Below are 16,153 nucleotides of genomic sequence, written 5' to 3' on the forward strand. Positions count from 1 at the left end.
TTCCTGGCCGCCCGCAAACCCGTCGAAAAAGCATACGCATAATTTTCTCCAAAGCTGGAATGTCCGCCACGCTCGGGGTTGGCTGGAAAAACACCTGGTGGCGGCGGCGGCTGCTTTTCAAACTCACTTTTATTTGACACTTTTATTCATTCATTATTTACAAAAGTGTGTGCGTGTGTGTGTGTGTGTGTGTGTGTGTGCGGAGTCACTGCAGGTCATCGTCGTCAAAAAGGTCTTCAAAGTCTGGAGGCGGAAACAAGAAAGACAAAGTGGGGGGAAAAAATGAGTTGATTTGGATGTTTTGTTATTTGGCCTTGGAGCGCATTTATAAATCTTTTCATATCCTCATCCTTCAAACTTTATTTGATGCCTTCTCTACACAAAAACAAGCTGGAATAAGTGAATTCAAGGAAATAAATTAGGTTTAGTAAATGTTATTATCGGACGAGGGAGACGCGAATGAGGACGAGGTCAGCCGAGGTACAAAAACGAGATTCATCAGTAACATTCTTTTTCTTTCTTTTTCAACATTATATTTATAGATTTTTTTTAATTGCGAAAATGACAAAAGTTCAATCAGCAACATTCACGTGCGCGAGGTGACAAAATGTGGACAATTTATACTATAATTTGACATTTGACATGGATTTGGCATCGTTGGCTACCAAATGCAATAACAATATTGCAGTGCAAAGAACTTCCTGTTCCCTCGCCATGACTGACCTTCAAAGTTCTTTTGGTTTTATCGGACAGTTGCAAACATGTCGCTATTAGAAATATGGACTGAATATTTCCGTCCCCTCTTTTCAAGTGGAAATTTGCTATATACTGTAAGTATATGTATGAAAAAATGCCGCTTGGTATGTCTGGCACGGCCCGCTTCTCATCGCTTGAGCTTGCGGCCACCTAACGTGTACGAGCGGCGTTAACAAGCGCCATATGCGCTGCTTGCCGTGCGTGTTCAAAGCAGCTGAGTGGTGAGGCGGCGTGCTGCGTTTGCGCCATAAAGCATCGTTAGCGGGACGCTGGCTTCCATTTAACAATCAGCACTCTTGTGCTGCTCAGCCTAAATTGTCTTGCACTGGCGGCCAAACGCCGCGGGAAACAAAACAACAAAACACATTAGCTGCATTTGTTGGGTCTTTTTTTGGGGGGGGGTTAACTGTCTCCTCTTGTATGTGCCTGGTACCTGGCAAAGAAATGTGAGTTTTCAAGTAACTGGATGTTAAACGACAGAAGTATTCAGCAAAATTTTACTCATTTACTTCTAATTTTACTACCCTGAATATTAATAAAAATATTAATTAAAGAAAAAAATTTATGTAAAAATACCTACAATTATTTATTGATAAATTATATTATTATTGTACATATTTGTTTGAATCATTCCTAATTAATACTCTAAATGCCTTATTTTCCTCACAGGATAGATGTAAAAATTGTTTATATATGTATATTTATATACATATATAGTGAGAGAGAGAGAGAGGGATCAGTGATGACTTATTAATTAAAGAAGAGAGCGAGCCATACTTTGCCTATCCATGCTCAAAATCATAAACTGAAATCGACTTTAAATGTGTTGTTTCTTAAAATATATTCCACGTGTTGGAATGTTTACCATTGAAGAAGTCCAAGTGAACCGCCTTCTCATTGGCTGCCAGGTCCATCAGAAGGCCGCTGCTGCCCCCTGCCTGCACACACACGACGGTACAACACACGCTTCATCAAATAGTCAAATTGACTGTACGACGCTATAACTCAAGTAATTAGTAATTTTAATAAAAAACATTACTGTTAGTATCATAAAGACACGTATTAGTAGTGCAAGCGATTACAACACAGGCAACCGTATCCTCCTAGGATAGCAAGCTAACTAGGTTTCAAGCTAACTAGGTTTCGCCGTGTTATTTAAAACAAAGACGGGCTGACAAACCTCGTCCAGATCCACATACGGTCCGGCTCCTTCCGGAAACATCTCGTCCACAGCAGGCTTCATTCTTTCTTCCTTCAACAGCGGTCTGTTTGACTAATTTGGACCTCTGGCAGCTTGTGCTAGCTGCTAGGAGCAAAACAAAGCTCGTGCGGCGCTGAAATGTGCTCGGCTTCAAACTCGATCCTCGGCCGACCGAAATTCCTAACTGTTCTGTCGTCTTTAAAAAAATAAAAATAAAAAAATGTTTTTATTTTATGCTTTCACTCATTTTTAATCCCAAAAAATATGACCATTTCTTTGGATTAAAAAAAAAGTGTTCAACAAACTTTACTGAAGCAAAATAAAGCACGCGTGTCGCTAAAATATGCTCGGCTTGAAATGGAAGTTCCTAATCCAAACCGTATTTTCGTCATCACTTATACATAATTATGTTTATTTTAATATATAAATACACGTAACGTTTCTAAAATTTATGGTCTTGTTATAAATAACGCGTTTTCAAATATTTTGATTGCAATTGGCTAAAACACAGGTTTCTGTTTAAATCCCCCTTTCAAAATAAATGTAATTTTCCTTACAATCGTGCTAAACTCACACCCCTAGGCGTTATTGTGATCATTTTTTTTTGGGGCTTTTTGTTGGTTCTGACCAAGCCATTTCAAAATAAAATACTGCCCATGGGTTAAATTTATACTAATGACAAAATAACAATAATAACAATGATAAATCAAACAAGTTCAAACACTACGGATTTATTTATTTTATTCATTGCATGAAAGTGTCAGACAAATTAAAAAAATCTAATGCTACATCTCTCTATACATGTTTGGCTATTTACTATAATTATATTGGTAACATGTTGTCCTTCTTCTTTTTTGTTTAACTTTGAGGGTCTCCCAGTTCCCGTTGGCCCCTCAGTGCTCGTGTCCAGCGGTGCTGTCGTAGCCCAGCGTGTCCCCCAGATGTTGGTGGGCGAAGAAGGCCCTCGCCATCTCGTTGATGTGGTTGTAGGCCCCGATGGACTTGAAGTACTCCACATAGTTCCAGAAGTCCGAGGTGGAGTACGGCCAGTAGGGGACGGCGGGGGGCTCATCGTACGGCACTGAACGCAAACGAGGCCACGTGATTCATGTTGATTTTTTCCCCCTTAATTTCTACCAAGCTGTAAGCTTCAGTACATTCTAAAATCAATTCAATTTGATCAATTAAACGATCCATGCCGACTCCAACTCCATCAGGCAACAGGATTCTGATCAATAGATATCAGTATTGTCAAAAGGCCCATGCATCAAAGACCATAAAAAATATTAATTTCAAATTCTCTAGCTTTTGCCACATAAAAAAAATTAAAGATTTGATTTCCAAATTTTAAGATATAGACACATCTATTTTTATTTATTTTATTTTTGTTTCAATAAACACTTTTTTTATGTAACTCTAAAATCTGTGTCCAACTACATATTAACTCTTTGACTGCCAAAAACGTTAAATAACGTTTAGTAAAATCCTATGGAGGAGTGCCAAAGACGTTAAAAGACGTTTGTTTCAAAACAGAGGTGAAACTAACCATTTTCTATTGTTGATTACTGAAAAACGGAATAAGGTAGAAACAAACTTTTTTTTTCTGATGAAAGATGAGAGTCCAATCCTTCATTTGGTAGTATGTGTGTTTCCATAGTCCAAACACATAATTTTCTGTGGACCTTGAAAGATCAGTCAAAAATGCTTAAATCGGCTGGCACCCACGGCATCCCTTTTCTGAAAACGTCTGGCAGTCAAAGAGTTAAGATGTATTTTTCAAAACGTTATCATTATAGAATAGTTATATGTGTGCTTTACCTCCTTCTGGGATGACTCTGGCCTCTATGGGGACAAAGAGGGACAGAGAGAGAGAGAGAGAGAGCGAGAGAGAGAGAGAGAGAGAGAGAGAGAGAGAGAGAGAAGAAAAATAAACATTTAGCAAGCATTCCAAGTCTCTCCGCACACAAAGACGGGATTCAGCTCGGACAGACTTTTAGCGTACCTGCGAGCTTCTCCAAATAATATTGCTGACCAACTGACATCACACACACACACGCACGCACGCACGCACGCACACGCACACACTGAAGCTGGAGGACTTCAGCACATTGCAGACAAAAGCGTCTTTGTACAAGCAATCAAAAAAAAAACCACGTCATTATTGATCCATTTTATATGCAACTATCAAACTTACTGTATTATTGCACCTCTGTACAAAGTTAAGTTATTAAAAAGCCAAGTTAAAAAAAAGAAAGAAGTACTCTTACCGCTGTTGTGGAAGACAAAGACACAAAGTAGGAGAGTGAGGCAAAGCAAACTCTTCATCTTGCTGCTTTAAAAATCAAAACAAACACAATAAAAGTCAGCTCGTCATGTTTGTAGAAGATCATCGCACGTTTTAGCGTCGAAGCCACATTACGAATGTCAAATGTCAAACGCCAGTTGAAGTGTCAAAATGATTTGTAAAAATGTACCTGTTAGGCGTGTTCCTGTTGATATCTGCTGCTTGCTTGATGTTGGTCTTCTGCTGCAAAGTTCGAGGCTTACTAGGAGAGAAAGAAGAAGAGCCTTGCCCGACCCCCCCCCCCACCCCCGCCCGACCCCCGCCTTCCTTCCACCGCACATGCGAAAACACACACACACACACACACACACACACCTGCACACGCCCACTTGTGAAATAAGATGTACCGCGTGCACATTAAAATCCTTTTTTTTTATCCATTGCCACCTTTTCGACTTTCAATCAATCAAGAATAAACCAAAAGCTACACAACGCAACTAAAATGATGTTTAATTGAAGCTCTTATGTTTGTTCTTGATTGCAAAAGTGTACCTAATGAAGTGACCAGTGAAGATACATTTAAACCTTAAAAGGTAACAGATATACTTTCATCTCATAGAAAAAGCTACATTGAGGACACCAACACATTTCTTAACTCACGCCATATTTATTGTAAGCATAAGTAGTCTGATACAAAATGTTGCACAAATACTATTACAACATCAGATTCCGTTGTTAGTCGATTTTTCCCCTTTTGTCAGTGAGCAGCTAAATGAAGTTGAAATAAATCACAAAAAAAAGGTGTATTTATTTATAAAAGCTAGCTTAACGTTAGCACGTCACGGCTGTCCAATGAAAAGCACTTTACGTGTTTGTATGCGTTTCTGCTCTGGCTGTTTTCAACGAGCGTCCGGTTTGCAGCTGTGCTAATTCCATTTTTCCCGTCTAGAGCATTTCCAACATTTGCCACGGACTTCCGACTTCCGGGTTTGAGGTTTCGCACGTCAGCGTCGCTTCCGGCCAATACTCGGACCCCGACCCTCGCGACGTGCTAGTCGTCCTTGCAGCCCGTCTGGTCGGTTTCGGTCATGCGAAAGAGGTCCACGCCCTCCGTCAGCAGAAGGTCCTGAGCGTAGCGCACCGTCTCGGGCGGCAGGAAGCGCGAGCGGCCCAGGATCCAAGCGTACTCCACGTGGAAGATGCGCAGGATGTCCGTGCACGAGTACACCACGGCCACGCTGCCGTAGTCCGTGCTCAGGATCCAGTACGGACTGTAGGGGGTGACTGCAGACGGAAGGCCCAAGCGAGACTTAATTGTGATGATGATTAGCAAAACAATACAGACGCCGAATTGATCACAACCGGACTGTTTTGCTCGTCTTACAAGACGTTTCGCCTCATCTGAGAAAGCTTCATCAGTTGGCGCGACAAGGATCGGTCAGGACAGACCGGAGACCACCGCAGTCCGGTTGAGATGGATTCAATATCCACAAGCAATGATGAGTTCCAAAGTATTTTTAATGACAGGCGAGCCTGTGCTAACCGGTCAGCAGGCTACATTTTGTGAAGCACACATCAACAATTATGTATCGTCGATCTCCGTTAGTAAAAGGAACGAGAGATAGATAGATAGATGCTAGAGCCGCTAGCTAGCTAGCATGCTAACCAGTTAGCAAAGCATTTGTTTTTTTATGATAGACATCGGGACTTAAACCAGTGAATGACAACAAAATAAAGAGATGAAATATTTTGGGTTTGCTGACTTCTACTGTCTTGCTGGCAGAGGAGCTAAGCTAACTACTAGCTAGTGACAAGCTAAGGACGAGGACAAAATAAAACACAAGTTGCCACTGAAATGTTGAAAATGTGACTATTGTGAGGTCATCGTTCCTTGTGGATGTCATCAGAATGTGATGAAGTCCTCGCAGGATCCACTTAAGGCGGACAGAGACGACCACTGAGAGACGACGGCGCCAGATTACATTTGACCAAACAGGCGTCCATTGTCAAGACTAACAACGAAAAGATGCGGATTGCGTGTATTTGTCGTTATTGTGCGTCTTTTGTCATGGCTGGCGAAGTGACCGAAATGAGGCACGGCAACTTGTGTATGATTTACAAATGACTTACAGTAGGAGAAGCTGACTCCAATTTGGGCGGCTTCTCTCGGGTCGTGGACCACCGCCGTCCCCTCCGCTGTCCGCACCTTCTCTTTACTAAAACAGACACACGCACGCACGCGCAAAATGGATCGCTCATTGGAGCAGCAAACAATTGTGCTCATGAAATGAAGGACAAACGTCTTCGTGGCTGTCAAGTGGAACAAATTGCAAACTTTTCATGGGAACGTGTTAGCGAAAACACGTTTCCTCCAATCGATGAAAACAAGAAACTCACTAGAACTGCGAGTTTAACACTCGGATGGTTCCGTCCCGCCGTACGGCGTAGTTGGCCTCGATGCACTTCCCCCTCTCGAAACTGGCCGGCAGCTTGGCGATCTCGTACCACTTGCCCAAATACTGAAAGGTCAGGAGGGGGCGGGGTCAGCGACGGCCAGGCGAGCGCCGACGCCATCTTGGTTACCTGCCGGAGGTTGAAGTTGGGTTGCACTTTGGGGGTGGGGCAGGCCCCCCAGCGGTACGTCTGCGCCGAGGTCAGAGACGGCAACAACGCCAGGAGGACGCACAACGCCAACATGCTTCTTTTCCAAGCGGTAGAAAGTGAGAAGAATCGAACCCGTTTCACGCAGAGATCCTGAAGAAAAAAAAAACAGCTTCATGTTCTGCGTGTAACGTGTAAAACAAAGTCATTGGATACCACTGATCTGAACAAGAAGCATCGTGTGTTCAATTTCACACAAATGTTCTGGTCTTCAGTGCCTTTCATGCAGACTTCATACCAAATGTGGTACTACCTTTGACAGCGTGAAACGTGTGGCTTAGTTTCAAGCCCAAGAAAAAGACGGACCAACAAACTGGGTCGGTTATTTGTGGATTTTGACTTCCAATCCCGCGCTGGCTACGATACAACTTTGGAAAGTGCAATAATTGCAAAAAAATTCACGTCCTTAGCATTCTCATTTGGCAACATTTCCACACAAACAGTAGCTTACAAACATTCCAATTTTGGAAATGTGACTTTGAAATTTCACGTTTCCATCCTGTTGAGATTTTGGCTGTTGTTTACCTTTCACACGGTCGATCGTGTCCCCTCTAATGCTCCCGCTGAAGCCGGAAAAATTCACTTGAGATCAACCTTGATCCTGAGAGAAAATTCATTCAGGACCAAATTTACAAAACAATCCTACATTTACACCCTTCCACACAGCTCCAGAATGTTGATGTGCACACAAAAGCTGACCAGGAAAATGTTGGAAATGTCCCTTCCGTGGTCTCCTAAACTAGAAATAAACTTACATTGGCATCCTGCTGTTGCCTTTCACACCGTTTCTTATCGCATTTTTAGCAATCTGAGACGCCACATTGTACTTGACAACATTGTGTGTGTGTGCGCGCGCGCGCTCAGCCAACAACTGGTTGAACAAGTTGCTTGACACGCAAGTGGGCGTTTCTTTACACGATTAAATATATATATTTTTTCTCCTTTTTTTCCTCTTTTCTTTTTTATGGAGAGCTCAGTATTGTTCATTCGATTTGACATGTCATCATGTCATCATTTTTTATCATAAATTTTTTTTTTAATTTTTTAATATATATATATATATATATATATATATATATATATATATATATATTTTGTATGTGGGTGAGAATGTGTATGTGCGTGTGTGTGTGTGTGCGTGCGTGCGAGCGTGTGTGTATTCATCAGTTCACCTAAAACCGATTAAAAAAAATCCCATACTAATAATATAATATAATAATAAATTGCCAAATGCAGAAACATCAATGTAAGTTATCACGATGTGGTGTCTCTCGCTAACAGGCAGAATTAAGTAACCAGAATTAGGTTAAAAAAAGTCTATATACGTAGACCATGTTTCTATAAATTTTGATATACACGATTAAATAATAACCAGAATTGTTATTGACTTTTATTTAAACTCGTCCATTTACATCAGCATATTTACAAGCAAGCCATTTAACTCCACTAAACTAATCTGCTCTTCTCTTTTCTCTTCACTATTACTGTTTTGAACTCGTGAACATCCACGCACATGCATGCAATTGAAATGCAAAGCTTTTGAAATGAAGGAATAAAAAGGTTCATGTATTTGCCATCATGTAGCGGGTGAGAGCGTCTTACCTTGATGGGATGAATCTGAATCGGAACCCTCCGGCCTGAACTCTCGCCCGTACTTTTCCGAATGGCAATTTGGCAGCGGGGTCGCGTTCACCACGTGACGTCACATCACAAGTCGACGCTGATTGGTCGTCTGACCAGAGCAGCGTCTGCTTGGCTTGACTGGCACGCGCCTGGTCTCGCGGCTGCTCAGTTGTTCTCTTCTGCACACAAATAAAGTTGTGATTTCCACGTTTACCACATCCACAAACACGTTCGTGATTTTCTCGTGTTTGTTTGTTGCATTTATCACGGCTCACCATTCGTAAAAGCACAATTCTGCTGGTGAGTAGTTGTTCAATATGCGTTTGCGGATCGTCGCGCACGAGCATTTATTTTTGAAACCGTTTCAAAATATTCCCTTTTGGTCGTCAGATATTCAAGCGTCTAAAAGCCCGCTCCACTTCCGTCCATGTGGAGGCACTGTTGCTGGCCCCATTGAACGGGAACGAGCGGTCTCCCGTTTCTTGTTTAAAATTCGAAATTGAAAGATGAGAAACGAGTCGTTATCTGATCCTCTACTATGCGTTTATTTAACACAAGTCAGGAAACAAGATGCGACTCTAATTTAGTTCCCTTGATTTTACCTGCCTCTTTCTTCGACTGTCAATTTTCTTCTTCTACTCTACTAAAGCAGCAGAGGTAACAGTAGAAGAAGAGTGTCTTCTGGGTTGAAGGCAAAACAAGGTCAAGGGAAACAAATTCAGGTCGTAATTTGTTCCCTGACTTGTGGAAAGTAAAGGCCGTTTCTCAATCTGCATTCTTGTCCGTATTTACGTTCTTGTGATGTCTTGAAACGTCATCAGTCGCGGCCAATTGCAAGTATGCAAACAGACGAAATACCCGGATGTTATTCTGCGAGCTTCCTGGTTCTGACGCATTGCCGTAACTGTGTACCACGTGACTACATGTTATATCATTATGAGTACTATATTAAGTATCTTTTGAAATTATACATGGGATTTGCCAATTTAGGATTATATTGGGGCTGGAAAGACACTGATGTGAGTTGCAGGTTTTGTCAATATTCTCCTGAAACTGTGGTACATCTAAAAAGAGAGACTCAATAATAATAATGATAATAATAAAGATGATTTATTTCCAGTGTTCTTAGAGGGGGACATTGCACTGGCAAGATGCAAACAACACATGCAACTGCTTCACGTCTCTGGAGAAACTTTCCAAATGAAGAAAGAGACGAAGCTCAACCTGTTGGAATGCTCAACTTCTAATTCCTTCTTCAAAAACAACTGCTTGTACAAACAGTTACAAAACAGGGCGGAAAAGAGAGGCACTTTTTCTTTTTGGAGGACAAAAAACACACGTTGACATAAAATGTCCATCTGGGACAATAACCGGACAGAGGTTGGAAATAGAAAAAGGGACCGTACACAAAAGTATTACAGGTCAACATTTCATGACTTTTCTTTTTATTTGATAGAATTCTAATATATTTGTCAAGCTATTCTCTGGCTGTTGCGTTTGTGTAGCAAAAACAAACAAACGTAAGAGTGAGACATTCCCACAGGACGCAGCTCACAATTTGAGCCTTGCTTCCTTACCGCGCGTACCATGTCGACAGTTGCTAAGAATTGGTCTTTTTTGATGATTCTCATTTGGGAAAGGTGCGTCCGACCCAATACTTATGTCCACACAGTGTGTCTTCAAGCACATGTGCCCGCATAGTTGCGGTTTTAAAATCGCCAATATGCTTTTTTGGGGGTGTTTTCTTGGAAAAAAAAGATGGCCAAATCATTAAAGCATTACTTTGACGCCATCTGGTGGCAAATTGATGTCAAGGAAGCATTTTGTGTCAGTTGAGACCAAACATTTTCACATAAGTAGTGCTTTGTCTCCATCTTGTGGCATCTATAGGCATTTGCAAGGCTGGGCATGGGGTGTCAAATTACTCGTAAAGTTCCATTTTCTGTGGTTTTCAGTCGAATAGAAAAGTAGTGCTTTGCTGCCATCGTATGGCTTTTATAGGCCATTAAAGCCATTTTTTCAGTTGTTCTTATTCCTTGCAAAAAGCGGAGGAACGCGCTACACTGTAAATGATGTTCGCCCAAGTAAGAAACTTGTACATTCTTCTTGAAAAAGCGGGAAAAAAAGCGCGGATGTGGTGTTTCCAGAGGAGTGTTGTTGAGTTCCAGTCTGGCCAGAGATGCGCATCATCAAGTCTGCCAGTCGCAAAGATGGCAGCTGTACACATTATTTACAAATAAACTTTGTAGAAAAAAACAACAACTACTGTGCAGCTGAGAGCACATTCGTACGATAACAACACATTCATCCTGGTGTGTTATTTATTTATTTCTTTGTGTGTGTGTGTGTGTGGGGGGGGGGGGGGGGTGTCAGAGGTACTGGTAGAAGCGCGAGCGCACCACCTGCGCCCCCGACAGTTTGTGAGGGTGCGCGTCGTCCCCGAGTGTAGATTTGGTTTTCCCGTTGGCGGGCGTCGCGTCCTCGGGGACGGCTTTGGGCACCGCCTCTGCGCGGGCCGGCGGGGGTGAAACCGGCCCGGCGTCTCCCGAGTCGCCGCCCCCTCGGCCGCGCTCGCCACCGAACCAGTCGCGGATGCTGAAGTCCTGCGAGGCCCGCCGGGGTTTCAGGCGCTCCAGCAGCGACGTCCGCTCGGCGCCGTGGATGGCGGCCAGCTCGGCAAAGTCCCGCTGGCCCCCCATGGTGTGGCGCCGCCGGATGTTGTTCCTGCGCCGGCCGTCGGTGGCTCGGCTCTTGGGGGGGAACATGTCGTCGGAGGAGGAGGCACGCAGCCGCGACTTGAGTCGCTCGGTGATCTTGAGGTGCCAGGCGGCCGCTTCCGACGGCTCCGACTCGCTGCGGGACGACGAGCTGAGGCTGCCGGTGGACCGGCCCTTCTTCATCACCTCCAGGACCCGCGCCAGCCGCGTGGAAGCCTCCGCTCGGCCCTCGCCGCCCGCCGCCGACTCGCTGTCTGTCTTATTGCGCAGCGAGCGGCGGCGAGCGAGCGTGTCGCATTCCATCATCTTGTGCGTGAGGAAGAGCCGCCGGCCCTCCATCTTGCTTCTGCCGCCTTCTTTGTCCTTCTCGGGGCACGGCGTGGACTGGCCGCCGCTGCCCGGCGCGAAGACAGGGAAGTCGCTCTCGCTGTCCGTCTCGGCGGGCCGGCCCTCGCTGATCAGCTCGCTGCGCTCGTCGTCGGCCTCCTCGCCGCCCTGCGGCTCGGGGCCGAGCGCCGGCGACTCGCCACCCGTCAGGAAGGTGATGGACGAGGTGGTGGAGTAGTCGGAGGTAATGGAGCTCACGTCCAGCTCGCCGGCTCCCGCCGTCGACGTTTTGGCTCCGGAGTGGAGGGTGCCGAGGTCGGATGACGGAGGGTCGGAGGAGGACGAGGCTTTTCCTCGACGGACGTCCGGGGAGCGGTCCTTCTTGGTTTGGGGTGTTTCGCCGCTTCCGCCGCTTCCGCCGCTTCCGCCGCTTCCGCCGCTTCCGCCGTTCTCATCATCCTTCACGGCGTTCGTCTGCAGCTCCGCCTTCTGGAGTTCCTTGTTGGGGAAGACGGCATCCAGGTCGTCGTCGGAGCTGCTGGGCTGCGCTTTGTCCTTGGACTTCTTTCGTCTGCGGCCGGCCGCGGCAAAGATGGACGAGACCAGAAGCTCTCGGCTGCACTGATCCTTACCAGAGCCCCACGAAGCCTGACATCAAAACAACATTTTTCAGGCATGACAACAGAAAACCGTAATTTTAGTTTTCCACCAAAAAAAAAAAAAAAAGGGGCCCGACGGATTAATCGGTCGCCGTTTAAACATCTGCCAACTATTTTCCCCTTAAAACTTTATCATCGAAGAAAGCCGAAATTTCCGACGGTGTAAATGTACCCTAAATGCATCATTTTGCTTACGTAGCTTAAGCAACTAGCAAGCGTAGCGTATGCTATTCAGGTTATTCCGTTGGCCCTTAAGCATCCTTTAAGCCGTATAACGACATCCCAGTTGGAGTTAACTGTAAAATTAAACACACGACAGTAAGAATAACATCCACTGTATATTTAATACAAAACTATGGCATCGCTATCCTAGCGCTAATGCTAAAAGGGAAGGGAGGATCCCATTCAAACGCTAACTGGAAGTTAGCATCGTCTTCGGGAGTGTTTTCCTTCACATAACAAATATTCACACACAAATGCAGTGGGAACACACACACACAGGTAAGATAACACAAATTCTTCCCAATGTGTGAAAAACGAACTATTTTAATAGAAGTAAATCTGAACTTTTTTCTGTACTCACTGTGTGTACACTATGGCTGCACGGCACCACACTGCCCCCAAGAGGCCAAAACAGTCAATATTATTTGGTACCGTTTTTCCAGTTGCTATTATTTGAGTATATTCGATTCTTATTTCACGTTATTTTTATTTTTTAAATTGATATTTCAAGGATTCAAATAATTTCTTCTCTCAGAATTCAAGGATGAAAACATCCAAGATTTTTTTCTCTTAAACATTTTCACATGACATTTTTCCAGCCCAATTATGTACTCTAAACATATACAGTACAGCAGTTGTAAGCAGTTGTAAACAAGTAAGAATAGTTTTATTATTGACACACGCACACAAAGTCATCAACTCACCTTTGACTTGACCGAGTCACTGGTGGGAGAATCTGCCGGGGGGGGAAAAAAAGTCACATTAGGCGTGCATGATGTGAACTCATCATCGTAGTGATGGACGAAGAAGAGGAGGAGCATGTTGATGGAGTGATGAGAGCACACAATGTCGTCAGTGAACGCACGCGCGCGCGCACGCAGGCCATGCTAACACTCCAAACAGCAGGACAGAGGGAGACAGCGCCCCCTGCTGAGGCAACTTTGAACTGAGCATGTCAACACAACAAGCGTGAAAGTGAGACGATGATGATGTGCTAACTTGTGCTAACTTGTGCTAACTAACATCTCCCCAGCTTTCCTTTGCACTTATGACCACTTTCGAGTTTGTTTGGACGGCAAAAAATGAAATAAACTAAAGCCAAAGAAATGTCGGTCTGAAGTGTTTTTCTATGTTTGAGTAAAAGGAACATTTAAAAAATAAATAAAGTACTGAGAACATAACTCCCCAAAACAAATATTGGTATTTTTTAGGGCTTTCATTTCCACAAACTGAAATTTAGTGAAAATATATATTTAAAAAAAAAGCCCCCCCCCCGAGAATTGCCTATGTGGACGCTAGCTCGACATTAATCCCTCCCCTGGTTTTGATAATGCTCACACACACACACACACAACAATGTAGACGAGTGGTTGCCATGACAAAAGTGATGTGTGGCGACGAGGTGGGCGGCTGTTGGGGGGGGGTGTCACAGAGGGGCTCGGCCAATGAGGAGAGGACGCCACACGAGACGGGAAGTTGGGGGCCCGGAAAGGGTCCTGGCGTCCACCTAAAGTGGTCCTGGTCTTGGCTGTTCAAATTTGCGGCTAATGTGCCCCTCTGCGCCCCCTGCAGTACGAATGGTGGTATGACGGGCGGGTGCATACCGTGCCATCTCCCCCGCGCCGGCGGGCCAGCTATGAAACAGTGAGGAGAGACAGCGGAGAGCCGTTTTCAGATGCTGACAGAAAAGCCACCACAGGGGGGCGCTGTACCGTACCGTGTAGCTGCCTTCCGTTTTTTGTGCTTCTCCTTTCTTTTTGTTACCCTTTTTTGTGTTTTGCTTTTGTGCGTCTTAAAAGAAGTGCGGGTTCCGGCAGACTAGGCAGCTACACCGCGGGCAACAATCCTCCTTCTTCCTACAGTTCCAGCTGTCCATCACGGACATTATTGAGTCCATCAGTGACATCACGGCGTGATAGGCTCCGCCCACTTGGCCTGTGTCAAGATCAGTATGTGTGAAAGGCGGCAAAGCCTTTAGGACACCCGACAGAGCCTCACTAGTAGAGACAGAAGGATCGAGAGGTGGCCTTTTGACTGGGAACACTGCAAACAACATTAGTCACAGCAGCAGCAAAACAAAGCAAACGGCCGGCAGATCTCAAAAGAAGAAATTGAGCGCACGCGGTCACGGGCAGATGCTCAGAAATTCAAAGATGCTTTGCGGAGCGCCGCGGCGCGTCTCAACCGGTCGGGAAGCACGGCGGGCGGCGCTCCGCCAAAGAGCTTCATCAGCCGTCACCCTTACCCGAAACTTCTCCCTGCGACGTCCCCGTGCGGCCGATGTTGGTGAGCAGGTGGTCGATGTTGGGGACCGGCTGCGACTCCACCGCGCTCTCCTCGTGCAAAAGCGTCTGCGGGCGGGCCACACAAGAGCTTTCACAATGTTTCATTCTCAACTCCAAAAACACGTTTGGAAGCGAATTGGACGACGGCGACCACGAGCACAACTTTGGGATGAAAATGCTCACCACGGGATCTCCGTTGCCTTCGTCAGTGAAGAACCACTCGTACTGAGGGAACATTACAAACGTCAACAAATGTCCGGTGGGGGAAGGGGGGTATTTGGGTTGGGTTGGGGGGGGGGTCTCACATTCTGAATGAGGGTCTCCACTATTTTGTACTGGTCGGGCATGTGCGTCACCATGTGGGTCATGTTGTCCTCGGTGGTGCGCACCAGGGTGGGACCGAACACGATGGCCAGGTTCCTCGGTTCCATCTAGAAAAAAACAGCGAGCGTCAAATTTGGTCTCATGCGCTCGTTTGGAAAGAACGCAAAGGCAAGACGCGCCTTGTTCTTCTCCGAGTTGTCTGCGACGCTTTTCAGATGAGCCGAGAGGAACTTGAGCGTTTCGTAGTGATGACGCGGCAGCTCGTGAAGCTGAAATAATAATAATAAATTTGCCGTCCGGACACAAACAGGAAGCCATCAAAGGACCCACCAGCCTCTTGAGCACTTTCAGCCTCTCCACCGGCTCGTCGATTCGGTTGGCCTCGATGAAGTCGGCGTAGCGATCTGCGGGGCCGCACAAGACAAAAAGTTACTCGCCAACCACAGGCCGGCGCGGAGACTGCGGCGCGGAGACTGCGGCGCGGAGACTGCGGCGCGGAGACTGCGGCGCGGAGACTGCGGCGCATACCGTTGGTAAAGAGAGGCTCGGGGAGTTTTCGGAAGAAGGATTTCAGCAAGCTGCTGATCACGTTGAGATCTCGCCATTTCTGAAAAACGGACAAACGTCAACCCAGAGCGTCCCACGGCAAACGAGGCCGCGTTGACGTTGACGCACGTCGTCCTGCACGTCCATGTCGTTCATGCCCTTGTGGTTGAGCTCGTCCTGCATGTTGGAGATGGCGGCGTTGTTGCCGGGCACCCGGTAGATGCCCGTGTAGTCCAGGCCGCGCTCCTCCACCAACGAGCAGCAAACCTCCACGATCAGCGGCACAAACTGAGAAAAGAAGAGAAGCCGGCTTTGGACTTTGGACGGCCAGGGTTCGGGTTCGGGTTCGGGTTCCGAACGGCTGGCGTGACGCCGCACCTTGTTGCCGTGCGCGGGAGGACAGTCGTCCAGTCTGACGCCAAAGGTGACCCCGGGGGGCGCTTTCCTCTCAAAGGGTTTCCTCATCAGGCCCGGGATGCCCCTCCTCCACGTGCTCTTGTCCTTGGGGGGGCTGCTGTCGTCTGCGGGCACAAGTCAAGCCTGTTGAC

General features: G+C 46.0%; 4 protein-coding genes across 9 annotated transcripts in view; all 4 read right to left on the bottom strand.

Moving 5' to 3' along the window:
- Positions 1 to 111: 111 nt before the first annotated feature.
- Positions 112 to 2,265, bottom strand: cops9 (COP9 signalosome subunit 9). Its single transcript, XM_077554823.1, has 3 exons — positions 1,937 to 2,265; positions 1,622 to 1,694; positions 112 to 243 (listed from the first exon to the last, which is right to left on the bottom strand). The coding sequence occupies exons 1-3, from the start codon at positions 1,997 to 1,999 to the stop codon at positions 206 to 208; spliced, it is 174 nt and encodes a 57-aa protein (XP_077410949.1). The 5' UTR covers positions 2,000 to 2,265; the 3' UTR covers positions 112 to 205.
- A 407-nt stretch (positions 2,266 to 2,672) lies between these two features.
- On the bottom strand, positions 2,673 to 4,513 carry otos (otospiralin). 2 transcript variants are annotated; one of them, XM_077554662.1, is made up of 4 exons: positions 4,432 to 4,513; positions 4,225 to 4,289; positions 3,776 to 3,799; positions 2,673 to 3,038 (listed from the first exon to the last, which is right to left on the bottom strand). In XM_077554662.1, exons 2-4 carry the CDS (start codon positions 4,280 to 4,282, stop codon positions 2,851 to 2,853), a joined length of 270 nt encoding a protein of 89 aa, XP_077410788.1. In that variant the 5' UTR covers positions 4,283 to 4,289; positions 4,432 to 4,513; the 3' UTR covers positions 2,673 to 2,850. The 2 variants fall into 2 exon arrangements, with proteins under 2 accessions (XP_077410788.1, XP_077410789.1); XM_077554663.1 differs by having other exon boundaries at positions 4,225 to 4,286; positions 4,432 to 4,492.
- A 373-nt stretch (positions 4,514 to 4,886) lies between these two features.
- apodb (apolipoprotein Db) lies at positions 4,887 to 9,287 on the bottom strand. 2 transcript variants are annotated; one of them, XM_077553884.1, is made up of 7 exons: positions 8,801 to 9,286; positions 8,505 to 8,704; positions 7,428 to 7,503; positions 6,825 to 6,995; positions 6,639 to 6,760; positions 6,372 to 6,457; positions 4,887 to 5,525 (listed from the first exon to the last, which is right to left on the bottom strand). In XM_077553884.1, the coding sequence occupies exons 4-7, from the start codon at positions 6,936 to 6,938 to the stop codon at positions 5,293 to 5,295; spliced, it is 555 nt and encodes a 184-aa protein (XP_077410010.1). In that variant the 5' UTR covers positions 6,939 to 6,995; positions 7,428 to 7,503; positions 8,505 to 8,704; positions 8,801 to 9,286; the 3' UTR covers positions 4,887 to 5,292. The 2 variants fall into 2 exon arrangements, with proteins under 2 accessions (XP_077410010.1, XP_077410011.1); XM_077553885.1 differs by lacking the exon at positions 7,428 to 7,503 and having other exon boundaries at positions 8,801 to 9,287.
- A 323-nt stretch (positions 9,288 to 9,610) lies between these two features.
- LOC144040077 (rho GTPase-activating protein 21-like) overlaps positions 9,611 to 16,153 on the bottom strand; it is a 45,152-nt gene continuing 38,609 nt past the window's right edge. For all 4 annotated transcript variants that reach the window (XM_077553882.1, XM_077553880.1, XM_077553879.1 and 1 more), the window contains 10 exons: positions 15,984 to 16,126; positions 15,735 to 15,893; positions 15,588 to 15,666; positions 15,390 to 15,463; positions 15,239 to 15,328; positions 15,041 to 15,166; positions 14,919 to 14,960; positions 14,696 to 14,801; positions 13,155 to 13,186; positions 9,611 to 12,217 (listed from right to left, as the gene is read on the bottom strand). In XM_077553882.1, the coding sequence (XP_077410008.1) occupies positions 10,895 to 12,217; positions 13,155 to 13,186; positions 14,696 to 14,801; positions 14,919 to 14,960; positions 15,041 to 15,166; positions 15,239 to 15,328; positions 15,390 to 15,463; positions 15,588 to 15,666; positions 15,735 to 15,893; positions 15,984 to 16,126 (2,174 nt within the window). In that variant the 3' untranslated portion in view covers positions 9,611 to 10,894. The remainder of the gene's footprint in view (positions 12,218 to 13,154; positions 13,187 to 14,695; positions 14,802 to 14,918; positions 14,961 to 15,040; positions 15,167 to 15,238; positions 15,329 to 15,389; positions 15,464 to 15,587; positions 15,667 to 15,734; positions 15,894 to 15,983; positions 16,127 to 16,153) is intronic.

This window comes from Vanacampus margaritifer, chromosome 20, assembly GCF_051991255.1.
Source record: "Vanacampus margaritifer isolate UIUO_Vmar chromosome 20, RoL_Vmar_1.0, whole genome shotgun sequence".
Classification (NCBI taxonomy): Eukaryota; Metazoa; Chordata; class Actinopteri; order Syngnathiformes; family Syngnathidae; genus Vanacampus; species Vanacampus margaritifer.